Genomic DNA, 13,972 nt, shown 5'->3' on the forward strand with positions numbered 1-13,972 from the left:
GCCAACACGCCCAGCCAGAATATATCTATTTTAAGTAACTCTATACTCTATCAAAAGCAAGTTGTAAAAAATATTGGTCAGTCAGTAAAGGAACGTTTTACAGAAATCTTAAGTGAATATGTTAGTTTAGCTGCTAATTTCCTGATAAAAAGAAGGGAAATATTCCACTTTCCTTTAAAATCTGGAAAATTATATTTTTAAAAATTAGAAAAAGAGATTGCTAACAAAAGCTTTACTTATATGACTATAAATGTATGAACTCTCTTAAAATTTGCAGCATCACCAGTGAACATGGCATCTACCTGAAAGAGTAGACGGAAAGGTCTACACGTACCTGAAGGGTCAGGCCTTTTTTTCCATTAGGCTTAGATTTTGTCGAATGGGTTTTGGGCTTTGTATTAAAGATAACATTTTTATACCTGGAGGATATTTTAATTTGACCAACAAGAAATACATTATTAGAATTATTACCTTCATTGACTTTCTCAGGATGCCATCCTGTTGTCCAACCCAGGGAAAACGTCACGTCTGGAAAGAAGAATGTCACGGTGTCTAAAAATGGTTTTGCATCTATTACTTTGCTATTTCCATTCGGACCAGGAAGAATATCGGCATTAATCCATACAGGGCGCTTCAGATGCCTCTTCACATTTTCCAAGAGCATCATGGATGGTTCTACAGCTGCCAGACTAAAAATATAATTTGTTGTCAATTAGATTCCTTAGGTAAAGTAAAAAGAAATTCTTTTAGACTGGTGGTCTTAATGTTCTCAAATTCGTAAGAAAAATACAATAATGTCTGGGTTAAATAAAATCAGAGATCACATAGCACCAGAGAGAAAAGCTAACATATGCCATATCTCTAAATGTTGAATTGTGCTTATTATTCACGAATATACCTTAAAGAGTCTATAAGTATACGAATAGTTGCACTACTTGTAGACAAAATAGAGGTTTCAAAACTCCATATTAGGATCACTTAGTGTGAAAACAGTTTTTAAAAAGACACAAATATTAACTTGTTAGAGAATGTATAAATAAGATACATGAAATACTCTTAATAACCTATAAATTCACATTTATGAAATACCCAAGTGGATCCAAGCTCTGTATCTCTAATTCAAGCTCATGACCCTGGAGAAAAAAAGTAGCTTCTGTCCTTTATGTATTCTTGGGTGAGTTTGGATACATAAACACTATTCTAAAAATGACTGCAAAATACAAAATTATAGTATTTCCTTCAAGTTTCTGTTTCATTTTTCTTCTTTTATTGTAAGAACCTTTTCTGAAAACTAGAAACATGCATATTTTAGTTTAAATTTAAAAAGCAACTTCACTCTTTTTATTTCCCTACATATATTCTAGCTGATACCTACAGACTTTGAAACAGTAGGGTTTTAATCAGCTTCTGTAATTTTTTACTTGCCTATGTTCATTTATTTATTTATTTATTTATTTTGAGACGGAGTCTCGCTCTGTCACCCAGGCTGGAGTGCAGTGGCCGGATCTCAGCTCACTGCAAGCTCCACCTCCCGGGTTCACGCCATTCTCCTGCCTCAGCCTCCCTAGTAGCTGGGATTACAGGCGCCCGCCAGGTCGCCCGGCTAGTTTTTTGTATTTTTAGTAGAGACGGGGTTTCACCATGTTAGCCAGGATGGTCTTGATCTCCTGACCTCGTGATCCGCCCGTCTCGGCCTCCCATAGTGCTGGGATTACAGGCTTGAGCCACCGCGCCCGGCCTTGCCTATGTTCATTTATAAGAAAATTACCTTGTAGTGAATATTGTAATGGGAGGCTAAGAATTTTGGAGATGGATATTGGAGGGGAGAACACTCACCAACCCCTCCTCACATTTCCCTCTCTCTTCCTAAGAGACGGCAGTACTTCTATCCATACTTCTCTCTCTCCTCTCTCCACTCCACTTGGGCCGCCTACTCTAAGAGGAGAAATTTAAATAATCTTATTATTTATTGGGTTATGTTTGCCAGTAAGCAAGGATACTATGTACTAAAACCAGGGGAACCCAGGCTCTATCCCTTAGCCTCTAGCCCCTTTCCCTCTGCTCCCATGTGGTACACTTCCTTCGCACTCTTCTACCCCTGAATGGAGGGCCTAGATTTTAGTGGATTAATAAACCCTAATGCTGGACTCTGCAGACTTTAATTCAGATGCTGTCATTTGTCTCTTTTAAATTCTCCCTGCCTTGCCCTATGTCAACACTATGTTAAAACCACAATTCTGAGATCCAACGCTGTACTTCCTACAAAATTGCATTTTTGGTAGCAAGCAACTTGTACCTGTGACTCCAAAATTTGCTTGCCTGTCAGTCCCATAGCAGCAGCCAATCCCCCATGAGGTGCTGCTTTTCATGGATGGAGTAAGGACAAACCTTGAACTAATCCATGCATGTCTCCTGCCAAGCTCCTCTTTTTCCAGAAAGGACTCTGATTTCTTAATAAATCTGGTGTCCATGGAATCTGGGTTAAATACTAATTTCCAGTTTACATTTCAAGAGGGAGCCTCTTAGGCTTTCTTAATTTAGTAAGCTGCCATAGAGTGGTTTAAGATCGATTCTCCATCTGATAATATCCAGTTTCTTTTTTTTTTTTTTTGAGATGGAGTTTCGCTCTGTCACCCAGGCTGGAGTGCAATGGCGTGATCTCGGCTCACTGCAACCTCCACGTCCCAGGTTCAAGCCATTCTTCTGCCTCAGTCTCCCAAGTAGCTGGGATTACAGGCATGTGCCACCATGCCCAACTAATTTTTGTATTTTTAGTAGAGATGGGGTTTCACCATGTTGGTCTTGAACTCCTGACCTCAAGTAATCCACCCGCCTTGGTCTCCCAAAGTGCTGGGATTACAGGCGTGAGCCACCGCACCTGGCCAATATCCAGTTTGAAACAGTGTATTCTCCTACAAATCGAAATTTCACCAGTGTTTACTAAGTGCCTACTACATGTGAAGCACTGTGCAGTTAAACATAAGGAACTATGACAAAGAACATAGTGAAGCAAGAATTTAATACATTTATTCCATTCTATATGTAAATGTTTTAATTATCACTAATGTAGACTAAGGATAATGATATTTTCTCTTACCAGAAACTTAAACAAGAAAAACAAAACCTGCAGTTAAACAAATTTAAAACCTCACTAAGGAACCAAAAACTTTTTGTTGTAGTTCTTATTTTCTAAAACTTGGACAAAGTAATTCTAAAGTTCTTCTGGAAGAAAAGGTGTAACTTTTTGTGGGAGAAAAAAGGACCGAGGACAAACTTTCCTAAACAACAAAATAAAATATACAGTAGTCCCCCTTATCTGCAGGGAATATGTTCCAAGACCTCCAGGGCATGCCTGAAACCACATAGCACCCAACCCTATATGTACTCTGCATTTTTTCCCTACGCATACCTATCTCTGATAAAGTGTAATTTATAAATTAGGCACAGTAAGAGATTAGCAACAAAAACTAGTAATAAAATAGAACAATTATAACAATATACTATAATAAAAGTTACGTGAATGTGGTCTCTCTCTCTCTCGAAATAGCTTACTGTACCCTACCCACCCTTCTTCTTGTGATCTGTCAATCTGATAACCGTGACGGCTATTAAGTGACTAATAGGTGGGCAGCATATACGATGTGGATACGCTGGACAAAGGGAAGGGATGAGTCACATCCCAGGTGGGATGGAATGGGAAAGTACAAGATTTCATCACACTGCTCAGAATGGTGTGCAATTTAAAACTTATTAATTGTTTATTTCTGGAATTTTTCATTTAACACTTTTAGACCATGGTGTACTGCAGGTTACTGAATCTGCAGATAACAGAGGACTGCTGTATACTACAAGAAATAACACACCCAGCCTGGAAGGCTCAATATTGCATGTATTAGAAAATAGACACATCCTTCTAAATCTATAAATTCCATGTAATTCTAATTTAAAATACAGTGGCCAACATTCTCAATTCTTACATATATTAGTATTAAGTTTCCCATAAGGAGGGGGCCAAAGCTTCACTAAGATGCTCATCGAAGAGGAAGTCCTGGTCGGAATACTACCGAAAATTGCTCTTTGGTGGGATTTATTTAAGTCTCCTGAAAAGAATATAAACGTAGTTATTATAGAATATATTTTTTCCTAAAAAGTTATTTGTAAATCGGACTTCTAAATATCATACCCTGCTTTCCTATTAATTTCATTTAAAAATTGGGAATGATAAAATAAATATCATACTTACAATTATAACAAACTATATAAAATTGCATTGTTTAAGGGAAAGTAATTCTTGGCTAAAACACTGAAGAGTTGGCTAAGACTCCAGATACAATTTAAAAATATAATACTTGTTTTTAACTTTAAGACGGCGTTTCACTCTTGTTGCCCAGGTTGGAGTGCAATGGCGCGATCTCGGCTCACTGCAACCTCCCCCTCCCGGGTTCAAGCGATTCTTCTGCCTCAGCCTCCCGAGTAGCTGGGATTACAGGAATGTGCCATCATGCCCGGTTAATTTTGTATTTTTAGTAGAGACGGGGTTTCTCCATGTTGGTCAGGCTGGTCTAGAACTCCCAACCTCAGGTGATTCGCCCACCTTGGCCTCCCAAAGTGCTGGGATTACAGGCATGAGCCACTGCACCCAGCCAAAATATAATAATTTTTATTTGTGTTACCAAATAAAGTAACTTAGAAGCACAAAACAAGAACTACTAAAATTTAACTAACAGGTCATTCAGCTGCTCTTACAAAGGGAGTGAGTGTAGCATACTGGTTAAAAGCGTGAACTCTCCAGCCAGGCTGATAGCTCTCTAGTTCCATTAACAACTCTGTGACAAGTGGGCTCCTTAGCCCCCTCCACCTCCATTGCCTCATCTGGAAAATGAGCATAACAGCAATAACCTACCTCTTAGGACTGTTAGGAGAATTTAATGAAAAATACATGCAATGCTTTTAGAACAGTGTCTGACATGTAATAGGTGTTCATATACCTATTAGTTTATATTGAATCTCCTTCAAATATGTTATGATTGAAAAAAAAGAAAACTTGCAAAATCTTTGTTTCAGCGGCTCAGCCCTTTTGTGGTAGCTGGTAGCATTTAAGAATGAATGAGCTGATCTGACTGGTGAGAAGCCAAAGAATATGTCACAGGAAACAATTCAAGGGGCAACAGTAAACATGAAAAACTGAGCACACGACAAGTCAAGGAGATCTAAAAGTTTAAGCCATCAAGCACTAAAGATCAAATGCTGTATTTCATGGTATAGAGAACACTGGACTGGTTTCAGGAGACCTAGGATCTGGTTGTAGCTTACCTGTCAAAGCTTACCTGTTGCCCTTAGGTACATCACTTAACCTTTCTGGAACTAAGTTTCTTTGTCAATAAAATGAAATTGAACCATTCATAACTCAAAAGGCTTATGATTTTTAATTTTTAATTTTTTTTTTATTCTTTTTGAGACAGAGTTTCACTCTTGTTGCCCAGGCTGGAGTGCCATGGCATGATCTCAACTCACTGCAACCTCCACCTCCCGGGTTCAAGAGGCTCTCCTGCCTCAGCCTCCTGAGTAGCAGAATTACAGGTGCACGCCACTATGCCTGGCTAATTTTCTGTATTTTTAGTAGAGATGGAGCTTCACCATGTTGACCAGGCTGGTCTCAAACTCCTAACCTCAGGGGATCCACCCGCCTTGGCCTCCCAAAGTGCTGGGATTACAGGCATGAGTCACCGCACCCAGCCGAAAAAAAAGTTTATGACCTTAAGATAGTTCTTTAATTCACAAGACCTTGTCAATCCAAATTCCTGTATATCAAGATTTTATATATCTATTCATTCACCAACAGTATAATAAGGTTTATTGGTATATTTTGCCCCATAACAAATGGTTAGAGTCATCTTAAGAACCCTACAAGATTCCAAGTCCTTATTAATTTCTTGAGATAATTCTATTTAAAAATATTACTCAGAGATGAAGTAGGCTTACTGCCAATCCTAGATTTCAATAGCAGCTGCCTTCATAAGCTTTACAGTGTGCCTCTGAAGTGTTGCTGTATATTTCTGGCTTTCTTTATCATTTTTACACTGCCAAAATACTACAAAAGCAAAATTTCCTGTGATGGCCACAGTGAAGAAAATGACAACTTACTCTTGCTCTTCAGTATTAATGCCTCCAAATATTATTATTATTATCGCTACTATTATTATCATTTGAGAGGGAGTTTTGCTCTTGTCGCCCAGGCTGGAATTCAATGGCGCAATCTCGGCTCACTGCAATCTCCGCCTCCCAGGTTCAAGCAATTCTCCTGCCTCAGTCTCCCCAGTAGCTGTGATTACAGGCGCCCACCACCATGCCTGGCTAATATTTGTATTTTTAGTAGAGGTGGGGTTTCGCCATTTTGGTCAGGCTGGTCTCGAACTCCTGACCTCAGGTTATCCGCCCACCTCAGTCTCCCAAAGTGCTGGAATTACAGGCTTAGGCTACTGCGCCCGGCTGCCTCCAAGTATTATTTTTAAGGAACACTTTGGTTATTGGAGAATTCTAAATAATTCCCTTTACAAATATAATAATATAAATCAAATAGGGTATGCATTAACTAGCTCAATGAATTTCTCCCAGCTCTCTTTCTCCTGGATTACTTTCTAACAAACGTAACATTTTTTTTTTTGTTTGTTTGTTTTTTTGTTTTTTTTTGAGACAGAGTCTCGCTCTGTCGCCCAGGCTGGAGTGCAGTGGCCGGATCTCAGCTCACTGCAAGCTCCGCCTCCTGGGTTTAGGCCATTCTCCTGCCTCAGCCTCCCAAGTAGCTGGGACTACAGGCGCCCGCCACCACACCCAGCTAATTTTTTGTGTTTTTAGTAAAGATGAGGTTTCACTGTGTTAGCCAGGATGGTCTCGATCTCCTGACCTTGTGATCCGCCCATCTCGGCCTCCCAAAGTGCTGGGATTACAGGCTTGACCCACCGTGCCCGGCCACAAACATAACATTTTTAACTTACCTTTCTATTGTCACAATGGTCACTTATGATAAATTCCTTTATAAAAATTAATCTAACTTTAGCCTTTAAGGGTCTCCAAAAAGCAATTTTAGTAAATAACTCAGTGGGTCTTAGGTTCATTTAGGTTCAGTCCTGAAATAGAGTCTACAATCCCATTTTCAGTTTGGATAACATAAAAAAAAACATAGGTAATCAGGTACAGCTATTCATTTTTTCCCAGAAAATTGAACATGTTTATACAAATACCTTTTGAAATCCAGCTTGATGCCTTTATTGCTTTTTGTAACTTCAGTCAGCCACTCCTGTAGAGTATTATCACTGTTTGTTTCAGGGGGATGGGCCATAATTGGCTGGCTGTGTTCTGATCCATCACTTGGAAGAAGGACATCAGCCTCTATCATGTGAGCAGTACCTGTCCAAATAAAAGAACTTCAGTTAATGCTAAGAAAACAGGGCACAGAACTACAGGAGCCGCCATGTTCAGTATCCTTTTGAGGAAGATAAAAAAAAGGAAAGAAAAGTAACACTCAGTGAGCAATGATCCCATGCCAGGCAGTATACAAGGCCCGAACCCGTGGTCCTTATTTTTTAGATTAGCAAACAGATGCCAAGAAGTTAAATGACTTTCCCTAAGTCACACAGATCTTAAGCTGTTGACATACTTTTGAATTTCTTTCTAATACCTAGCGAAGTGCATACATAATGGAAGGCTTAATAAGTGCTGAAGTTTTCTGGGAATAAAAATTGTACTTTTATCTCCTCAGTACTCAAATTAGAAATTATGGATATTCATTGCTCATGTTTGAAAGTCCACATTAAAAATTCACTTCTTTGACTTACAGTTTAGTTACTGCTTAAAGGCAGACATCCTTTGAGCAGGTAATGAGCTTCAGCAGACACGGTATAAGTATGTTCAGCCGGCTGTGACAGACTGCCTCCAAGATGGCTGCCAACAACTCCTCTAGTACATGCATACCGCTCTCCCCATCAACTTCCTCTTCCCTGCCTCTTCAGCTGGGCTGGTGTCGTGGTGGGTTGGGGCCATAATTCCCAAAATAACATAATCTTGAATTTTGAAATCCCAGAAGATCAAAATCCCTAAAGTCTAAAATCCCCAAAATCACAATCCCGAAAGATCAAAATCCTGAAAATATTGGAAAAAATAATTTAAAAAACTCTTTAAAATACGTTTACTTACATTTTTTTAAGTTTCCTTTTCTTTTTTTTTTTTTAAAGACAGGGTCTTACCCTGTCATCCAGGCTGATCCAGTAGCAGCATCGTACTTCACCGAAGCTTTGACCTCCTGAGTTCAGGCAATCCTCCTGCCTCAGCCTCCTGAGTAGCTAGGACTACAGATATGTGCCACTATGCCCAGCTGATTTTTTAAAAAAATATCTGTTGTAGAGACAGGATCTCACTATGTTGCCCAAGCTGGTCTTGAACTCCTGGGCTCAAGTAATCTTGCTTTGGCCTCCTCAAGTGCTGGGATGACAGGCATGAGCCACTGTGCCCATTCTGTTCATTTTTAAAAGGGCATTTATTTGAGAAACCCATGAAAACATGGCAGAACACTTCAGAGGTCACTTTACACAATAAAATAGGCAAAAATAACACACATTTTTGCAAGCATAAACATCCAGGTATATTAATCAGTTGCAGAGATATGACAGTTATGAGCAAATGAACTACAGTCATAAAGAAATAGCTTAAATAACTGCAGTCATCTGAAATAACTTGATGAATAACCTAAGTCTCTTGACAACATCAGTCAAAAACTGTGATGGGTTGCCATCACACATGTAGTCACCCAAAGAACTGTGATCTTGAGAAATTTTATCTTCCACAAATGCAGATGTACAAATGGGTATCTCTTCATTTATTGTGAAAGCTTCAACATTTTTATCAATAAGCACAATGGTTACACACAAAGTCAATGTTGTGAAAACACATCTCTGTGGAGTCAAATTTGAAAAAAAAATGCATAAAACAAATGAGAACACTCTAAAAGTCTTTATACAATTTATACCTCCAATACTGAAAACAACACAAAGATGAAATATGTAGCATAGTGAATTATAAAAAATAATGTTGACAATTTAAAATAGTGGAAATAGCCAAGCATGGTGGCTCACGCCTATAATCCTAGCACTTTGGGAGGCCAAGGAAGGCAGATCACCTGAGGTCAAGAGTTCAAGACCAGCCTGGCCAACATGGAGAAACCCCGTATCTACTAAAAACTCAAAATTTAGCCAGGCGTGATGGTGTGCACCTGTAATCCCAGCTACTCGGGAGGCTGAGGCAGGAGAATCACTTGAACCCAGGAGGTGGAGGTTGCAGTGAGCTGAGATCACGCCACTGTACTCCAGCCTGGCCAACAGAGCAAGACTCCCATCTCAAAAAAAATTTTTTTAAAAAGATAAATACTAGTGGACAAAAATGAAAAAGAAACTTCGACACATGAAAAAAGTGGGATAGATGATAGGTAATCGCACAAGTGTACTCCATAAGAGGTGGCCAACTTGCACTGCAATGAATAGTTGCTTTCTTCTTTCTTTTCTTTCTTCTTCTTCTTCTTCTTTTTTTTTTTTTTTTTTTTTTGAGACACAGTCTCGCTCTGTTGCAACCTCAAACTCCTGGACTCCAGGGATCCTCCTGCCTCAGCCACCTGAGTAGCCAGGACTACAGGCATGCACCACCACACCCTACTAATTTTTTTAAATTTTTAGTAGAGATGAGGTCTCACTGTGTTGCCCAGGCTGGTCTCAAAAAACTCCTGGACTCAAATGATTCTCTCACCTCGGCCTCTCAAAGTGCTAGGATTACAGGTGAGAGCCACCACAACCAGCCACATTTTTTCTTCTAGGGCATGAGTCTCCTTGGAGAATACATTCAGATTTATTTTCTATGTGGCACGGTTTTTTCTGAACTTCTTCTATGATTTGATATGCACCTGCATGAGTATTCCCTATTAAAATTTCCCATCTTCTGTGCCATGTTTCTATGCTGTTTTGGGTATGTGGAAATCCATTTCACATGCACTTACATGCATAACACAAATTTGGTGGAAACAATACTGATGGTCAAACAGCAACCTCATGGTGTGTCTTCTTATCCGACCATGCATGTCATTATCTTCAAACCAGTCAGTAATTTCTCTGGCTTCTTCATGCAAATGCAGCTTTAATTTACTAAAAACTCCTGGAATTTCATCAGCTGGAATGAATGCCAATGCAGATCCATAAGGCATTTTAAACTGAAGTTTTTGTCACTGCCATCTCACATGGCCAATCCACTCATCTGAGTTCTCTGTCAAAGGCATCAGGCTGAATGAAAAAGACAAACTTTACTGGTAACAACTTGAAATTCACTCTTAGAAGCCTTGATTGCACCTAATTTTAAATATGTCATTATAGTTTGGGCACTCAATTAGACATTAGGGATTTTAGACTATGGATTTTGATCTTTCAGTATTTCAACACTTGGGATATGGCATTTGGGATTGTGTCTTTTGGGATTGTGATCCGCACCACTTGTGACCTGCTTTGATCAACAGAAGGTAGTGGAAATAAAACTGTCAGTTCTAGGCCTAGCCTTTAAAACAGCTGGCACCTTCAGCCTTCTTACTCTTAAAATCCAGCCACCATGTGAAGACATTTAGGCAAGATTACTGAAGACTGATAGACCACGTAGAGAGAGAGAAGCCACATGGAGAACTAAGACTTCCTATCTGACAGAGCATTAAGGCCACTGACATATGAGAGAGGTCATTTTAGAATTTCCAGGCCCAGCTGAGCTCCCAGATGAATGCAGCTATATGAACGTCCTCAGCCCATACTATATGCAACAGAAGAACCACACAGCTGACCCACAAAATCATGAGGAAAAAATATACTACTGCTATTTTAAGTCACTCATTTTTCGGTATTCTATTATACAGCAATAGATAAAAAGCAACAGGTACCTGGAAGTGGAGTGTTGCCATATCAAAAACCTGAAACATGTGGCACTGGCTTTGTGACCTGGTGGAGGCTAAGAAAGGCAAGGAGGGAACTGTTCATGGAAGTTGGAAGAGCAGTGCAGAAATTCTTATTGGAAGCTTGAGAATAATAAGCTCATTTTATTGTTTTCCATAGTGGTAAAACTTCTGGCAACACTGTCACTGCAGCAACTGGTGGAAGATGGAGAGGATACCCAATAAATCTGTGTATTTGGCTGACGAGGTTTCCAGGGGAAATGGTGAAAAGTGGCAACTGGCTTCTTTTAATCACTCATGATAAACAATGAGAAGAAAGAGCTAAGCTACATAATTAACGTTTCAGATTTTCAGCAGCATATAGAGAAAATATTTCCAACTCAGGACTTCCTGAATTCAAAAATAAAACTGTTTCTTATTCCTGTCCTCTCCAGCTGGCAAGAGATTCTCAAAGTAAGAGACAAGTCTTGGGCCAAAAGTTAAATCTAGGGTGTTGCCTGTCTTAGTCTGTGTTACACTGTGATGACAGAATAACAGACTGGGTAATTTATAATAAACAGACATTTATTGGCTCACCATTCTGGAGACTGGGAAATCCAATATCAAAGTGCTGATACTTAAAGAGGGCCTTCTCACTGCATTTTCACCTGGTGGAAAGCAGAGGCAGAGAAGACCCACTTTCCAAAGTCCTTTTATTATGGCATTAAACCCAACCATGAAGGTGAACCCCTCATGGCCTAATCACCTCCCAGTAGTGTTACACTGCCAATTAAATTTCAACATGAAGCCAGAGTGGTGGCTCACTCCTGTAATCCCAGCACTTTGGGAGGCAGAGGCGGGAGGATCACTTGAGCATAGGAGTTCAAGATCAGCCTGGGCAACGTAGTGAGACCTCATCTCTACTGAAAAAAAAAAAAAAAATAGCCAGTTCAAGACCAGCCTAGGCAACATAGTGAGACCTCATCTCTACTAAAAAAAAAAAGAAATTAGCCAGGCATGCTGGTGGCACAGGCCTGTAGTCCCAGCTACGTGGAAGGCTGAGGAGGGAGAATTGCTTGAGCCTAAGAGGTCAAGGCTGTAGTGAGCTGTGATTGCGTCACTGCACTACAGCCTGGGTGACAGAGTGAGACGTTATCTCTAAAAAAAACAAAAAATTTCAACATGAGTTTTGGATGGAACAAACATTCAAACCATAGCACCACCATTAAAACATGGCCTCAGTGTCAATATCAAGCCAAGGGTACAACCATACGACCCTTTATTAAGCCCTCAGAAAGAAGGTGCCTCATGTAGCCACATAGCTAGATATGGAATCTTCTGGAATCTTAAGGGTGTTGCCCACAGTACCTTAACTTGCATACCAAAGTAGAGAGAGGTCTACCTCAAAGAGACTTGGGGGTGTGGCTTCTGATTAAATTTAATATATTAAACGCCCACTATATTTTTAAGGAAGATATATCTACTTGGACACAAAAGGACAGAGACAGTTCAAAACGAAAAGAGGTCTGTGGGCTCCCAAATTTCTACAGGCAGGGAACAGGCTAAGAAAGCTACTCAGCTGCAAATACGAGCCAATTTCCAAAAAGCACACAAAGAGATGCTCACCAGCATTAGTCTTTAGGGGATGTAAATCTACACCACAATGGGACACCAACTCACATACACAGAGCTGGCTATAATTTTTTTAAAAATGTACAATAACAAGTGTTGGCAAAGACGTGGAGAAACTAGAACCCTTATCCACACTGCTGGGAGGAATGTAAAAAGGAGCAAGCAGGCACTTTGGAAGAGTTTGACAGTTCTTTAAAAAGTTAAACATATAGTTACCATATGATCCAGCAATTCTACTCCTAGACATATAAGCAAGAGAACTGAAAACACATGTCCACAAAAACACCTGTATGTGAAATGTTTACAGCAGCAGTAATCATAGTAGCAAAAAAGGGAAACAACCAATGTCTGTCAATTGATGAGTGGATAAACAAAATGTGGTATATCCACACACAAAAAAATGATTCAGCCATAAAAATGAATAAAGAACTGATACACACTAGAAAATAGCTGAACTTTGAAAGCATATTAATTGAAAGAAGCCAGTCACAAAAGGCCACATAGGAAGGTGCTTCCTGAATTTTGATTCTGGAGTCAGGAAGTCTTTCTGAGGAAGTGACAATTCAGCCGATACCAAAGGATCAGCTTAAGGAGTTAGCAAGGCAGAGTGTGGGGAAAAGCGCTTTCCAGGAAAGAATGTGTATGACAGCCCAAGAAGGAGGGAGCGTAGCCACGTGAGGCACTGCTGTGAGGCCAGTGTGGGAATTTCTAGGAATGTGAAAACACCGTGAAGGTGGACTTGGAGACACAGGCCAGTCTATGCAGGGCCTTCAGGTTATTGAGGTGGTTTGAAGGTGCCAATAAATAGCACCCCTTTCTCCAAATGGATTTTTTAATTTTTTTATTTTTTTCCAGACAGAGTCTCGCTCTGTCGCCAGGCTGGAGTGCAGTGGCACAGTCTCAGCTCACTGCAGCCTCTGTCTCCCGGGTTCAAACGATTCTCCTGCCTCAGCCTCCCGAGTAGCTGGGATTACAGGCATGCACCACCATGTCCAGCTAATTTTTGTATTTTTAGTAGAGACAGGGTTTCTCCATGTTGCCCAGGCTGGTCTCAAACTCCTGGTTTGAGGCCTGCCTCGGCCTGCCAAAGTGCTGGGATTACAGGCATGAGCCACAACACCTGGTCTCCAAATGGATCTTGAGAAATAAAATAGCCAAGTCAAGTAGACGGGGATCAAAGTATACTTGTATTACCTCTAAAGCTAGGTCAGAGGACACAGCTTAGTTGAGAGCTAAATGAGCCTGCACCTGCTACCTGCTAACTGCCACAGTCACCCTCTAGTCCAAATCTTGGAATAGTCCCTTCGAAGCAAAGTTGTAACAAATACAAATATCCAGATGGCTATTTCCCTGTGGAAGAGAAGAGCTCACTCCCTTGTCCAGCACTTTTTT

At 40.1% G+C, this 13,972-nt stretch overlaps 1 protein-coding gene across 3 annotated transcripts in view; it reads right to left on the reverse strand.

Annotated features, from left to right (window-relative positions):
- Positions 1-13,972, reverse strand: part of FAM151B (family with sequence similarity 151 member B) — a 52,418-nt gene that overhangs the window by 19,500 nt on the left and 18,946 nt on the right. Inside the window, exons 1-3 of one of the 3 annotated variants that reach the window (XM_030926775.1) lie at positions 10,040-10,121; positions 7,242-7,407; positions 472-689 (exon numbers count right to left, since the gene is read on the reverse strand). In XM_030926775.1, the coding sequence (XP_030782635.1) occupies positions 472-689; positions 7,242-7,396 (373 nt within the window). In that variant the 5' untranslated portion in view covers positions 7,397-7,407; positions 10,040-10,121. Of the gene's footprint in view, positions 1-471; positions 690-7,241; positions 7,408-7,835; positions 7,912-10,039; positions 10,122-13,972 lie in introns of those variants that run through there. The other 2 variants (XM_030926777.1, XM_010386016.2) reach the window with 2 other exon arrangements.

The sequence above is a fragment of the Rhinopithecus roxellana genome, chromosome 3 (genome assembly GCF_007565055.1).
Source record: "Rhinopithecus roxellana isolate Shanxi Qingling chromosome 3, ASM756505v1, whole genome shotgun sequence".
Taxonomy (NCBI): domain Eukaryota; kingdom Metazoa; phylum Chordata; class Mammalia; order Primates; family Cercopithecidae; genus Rhinopithecus; species Rhinopithecus roxellana.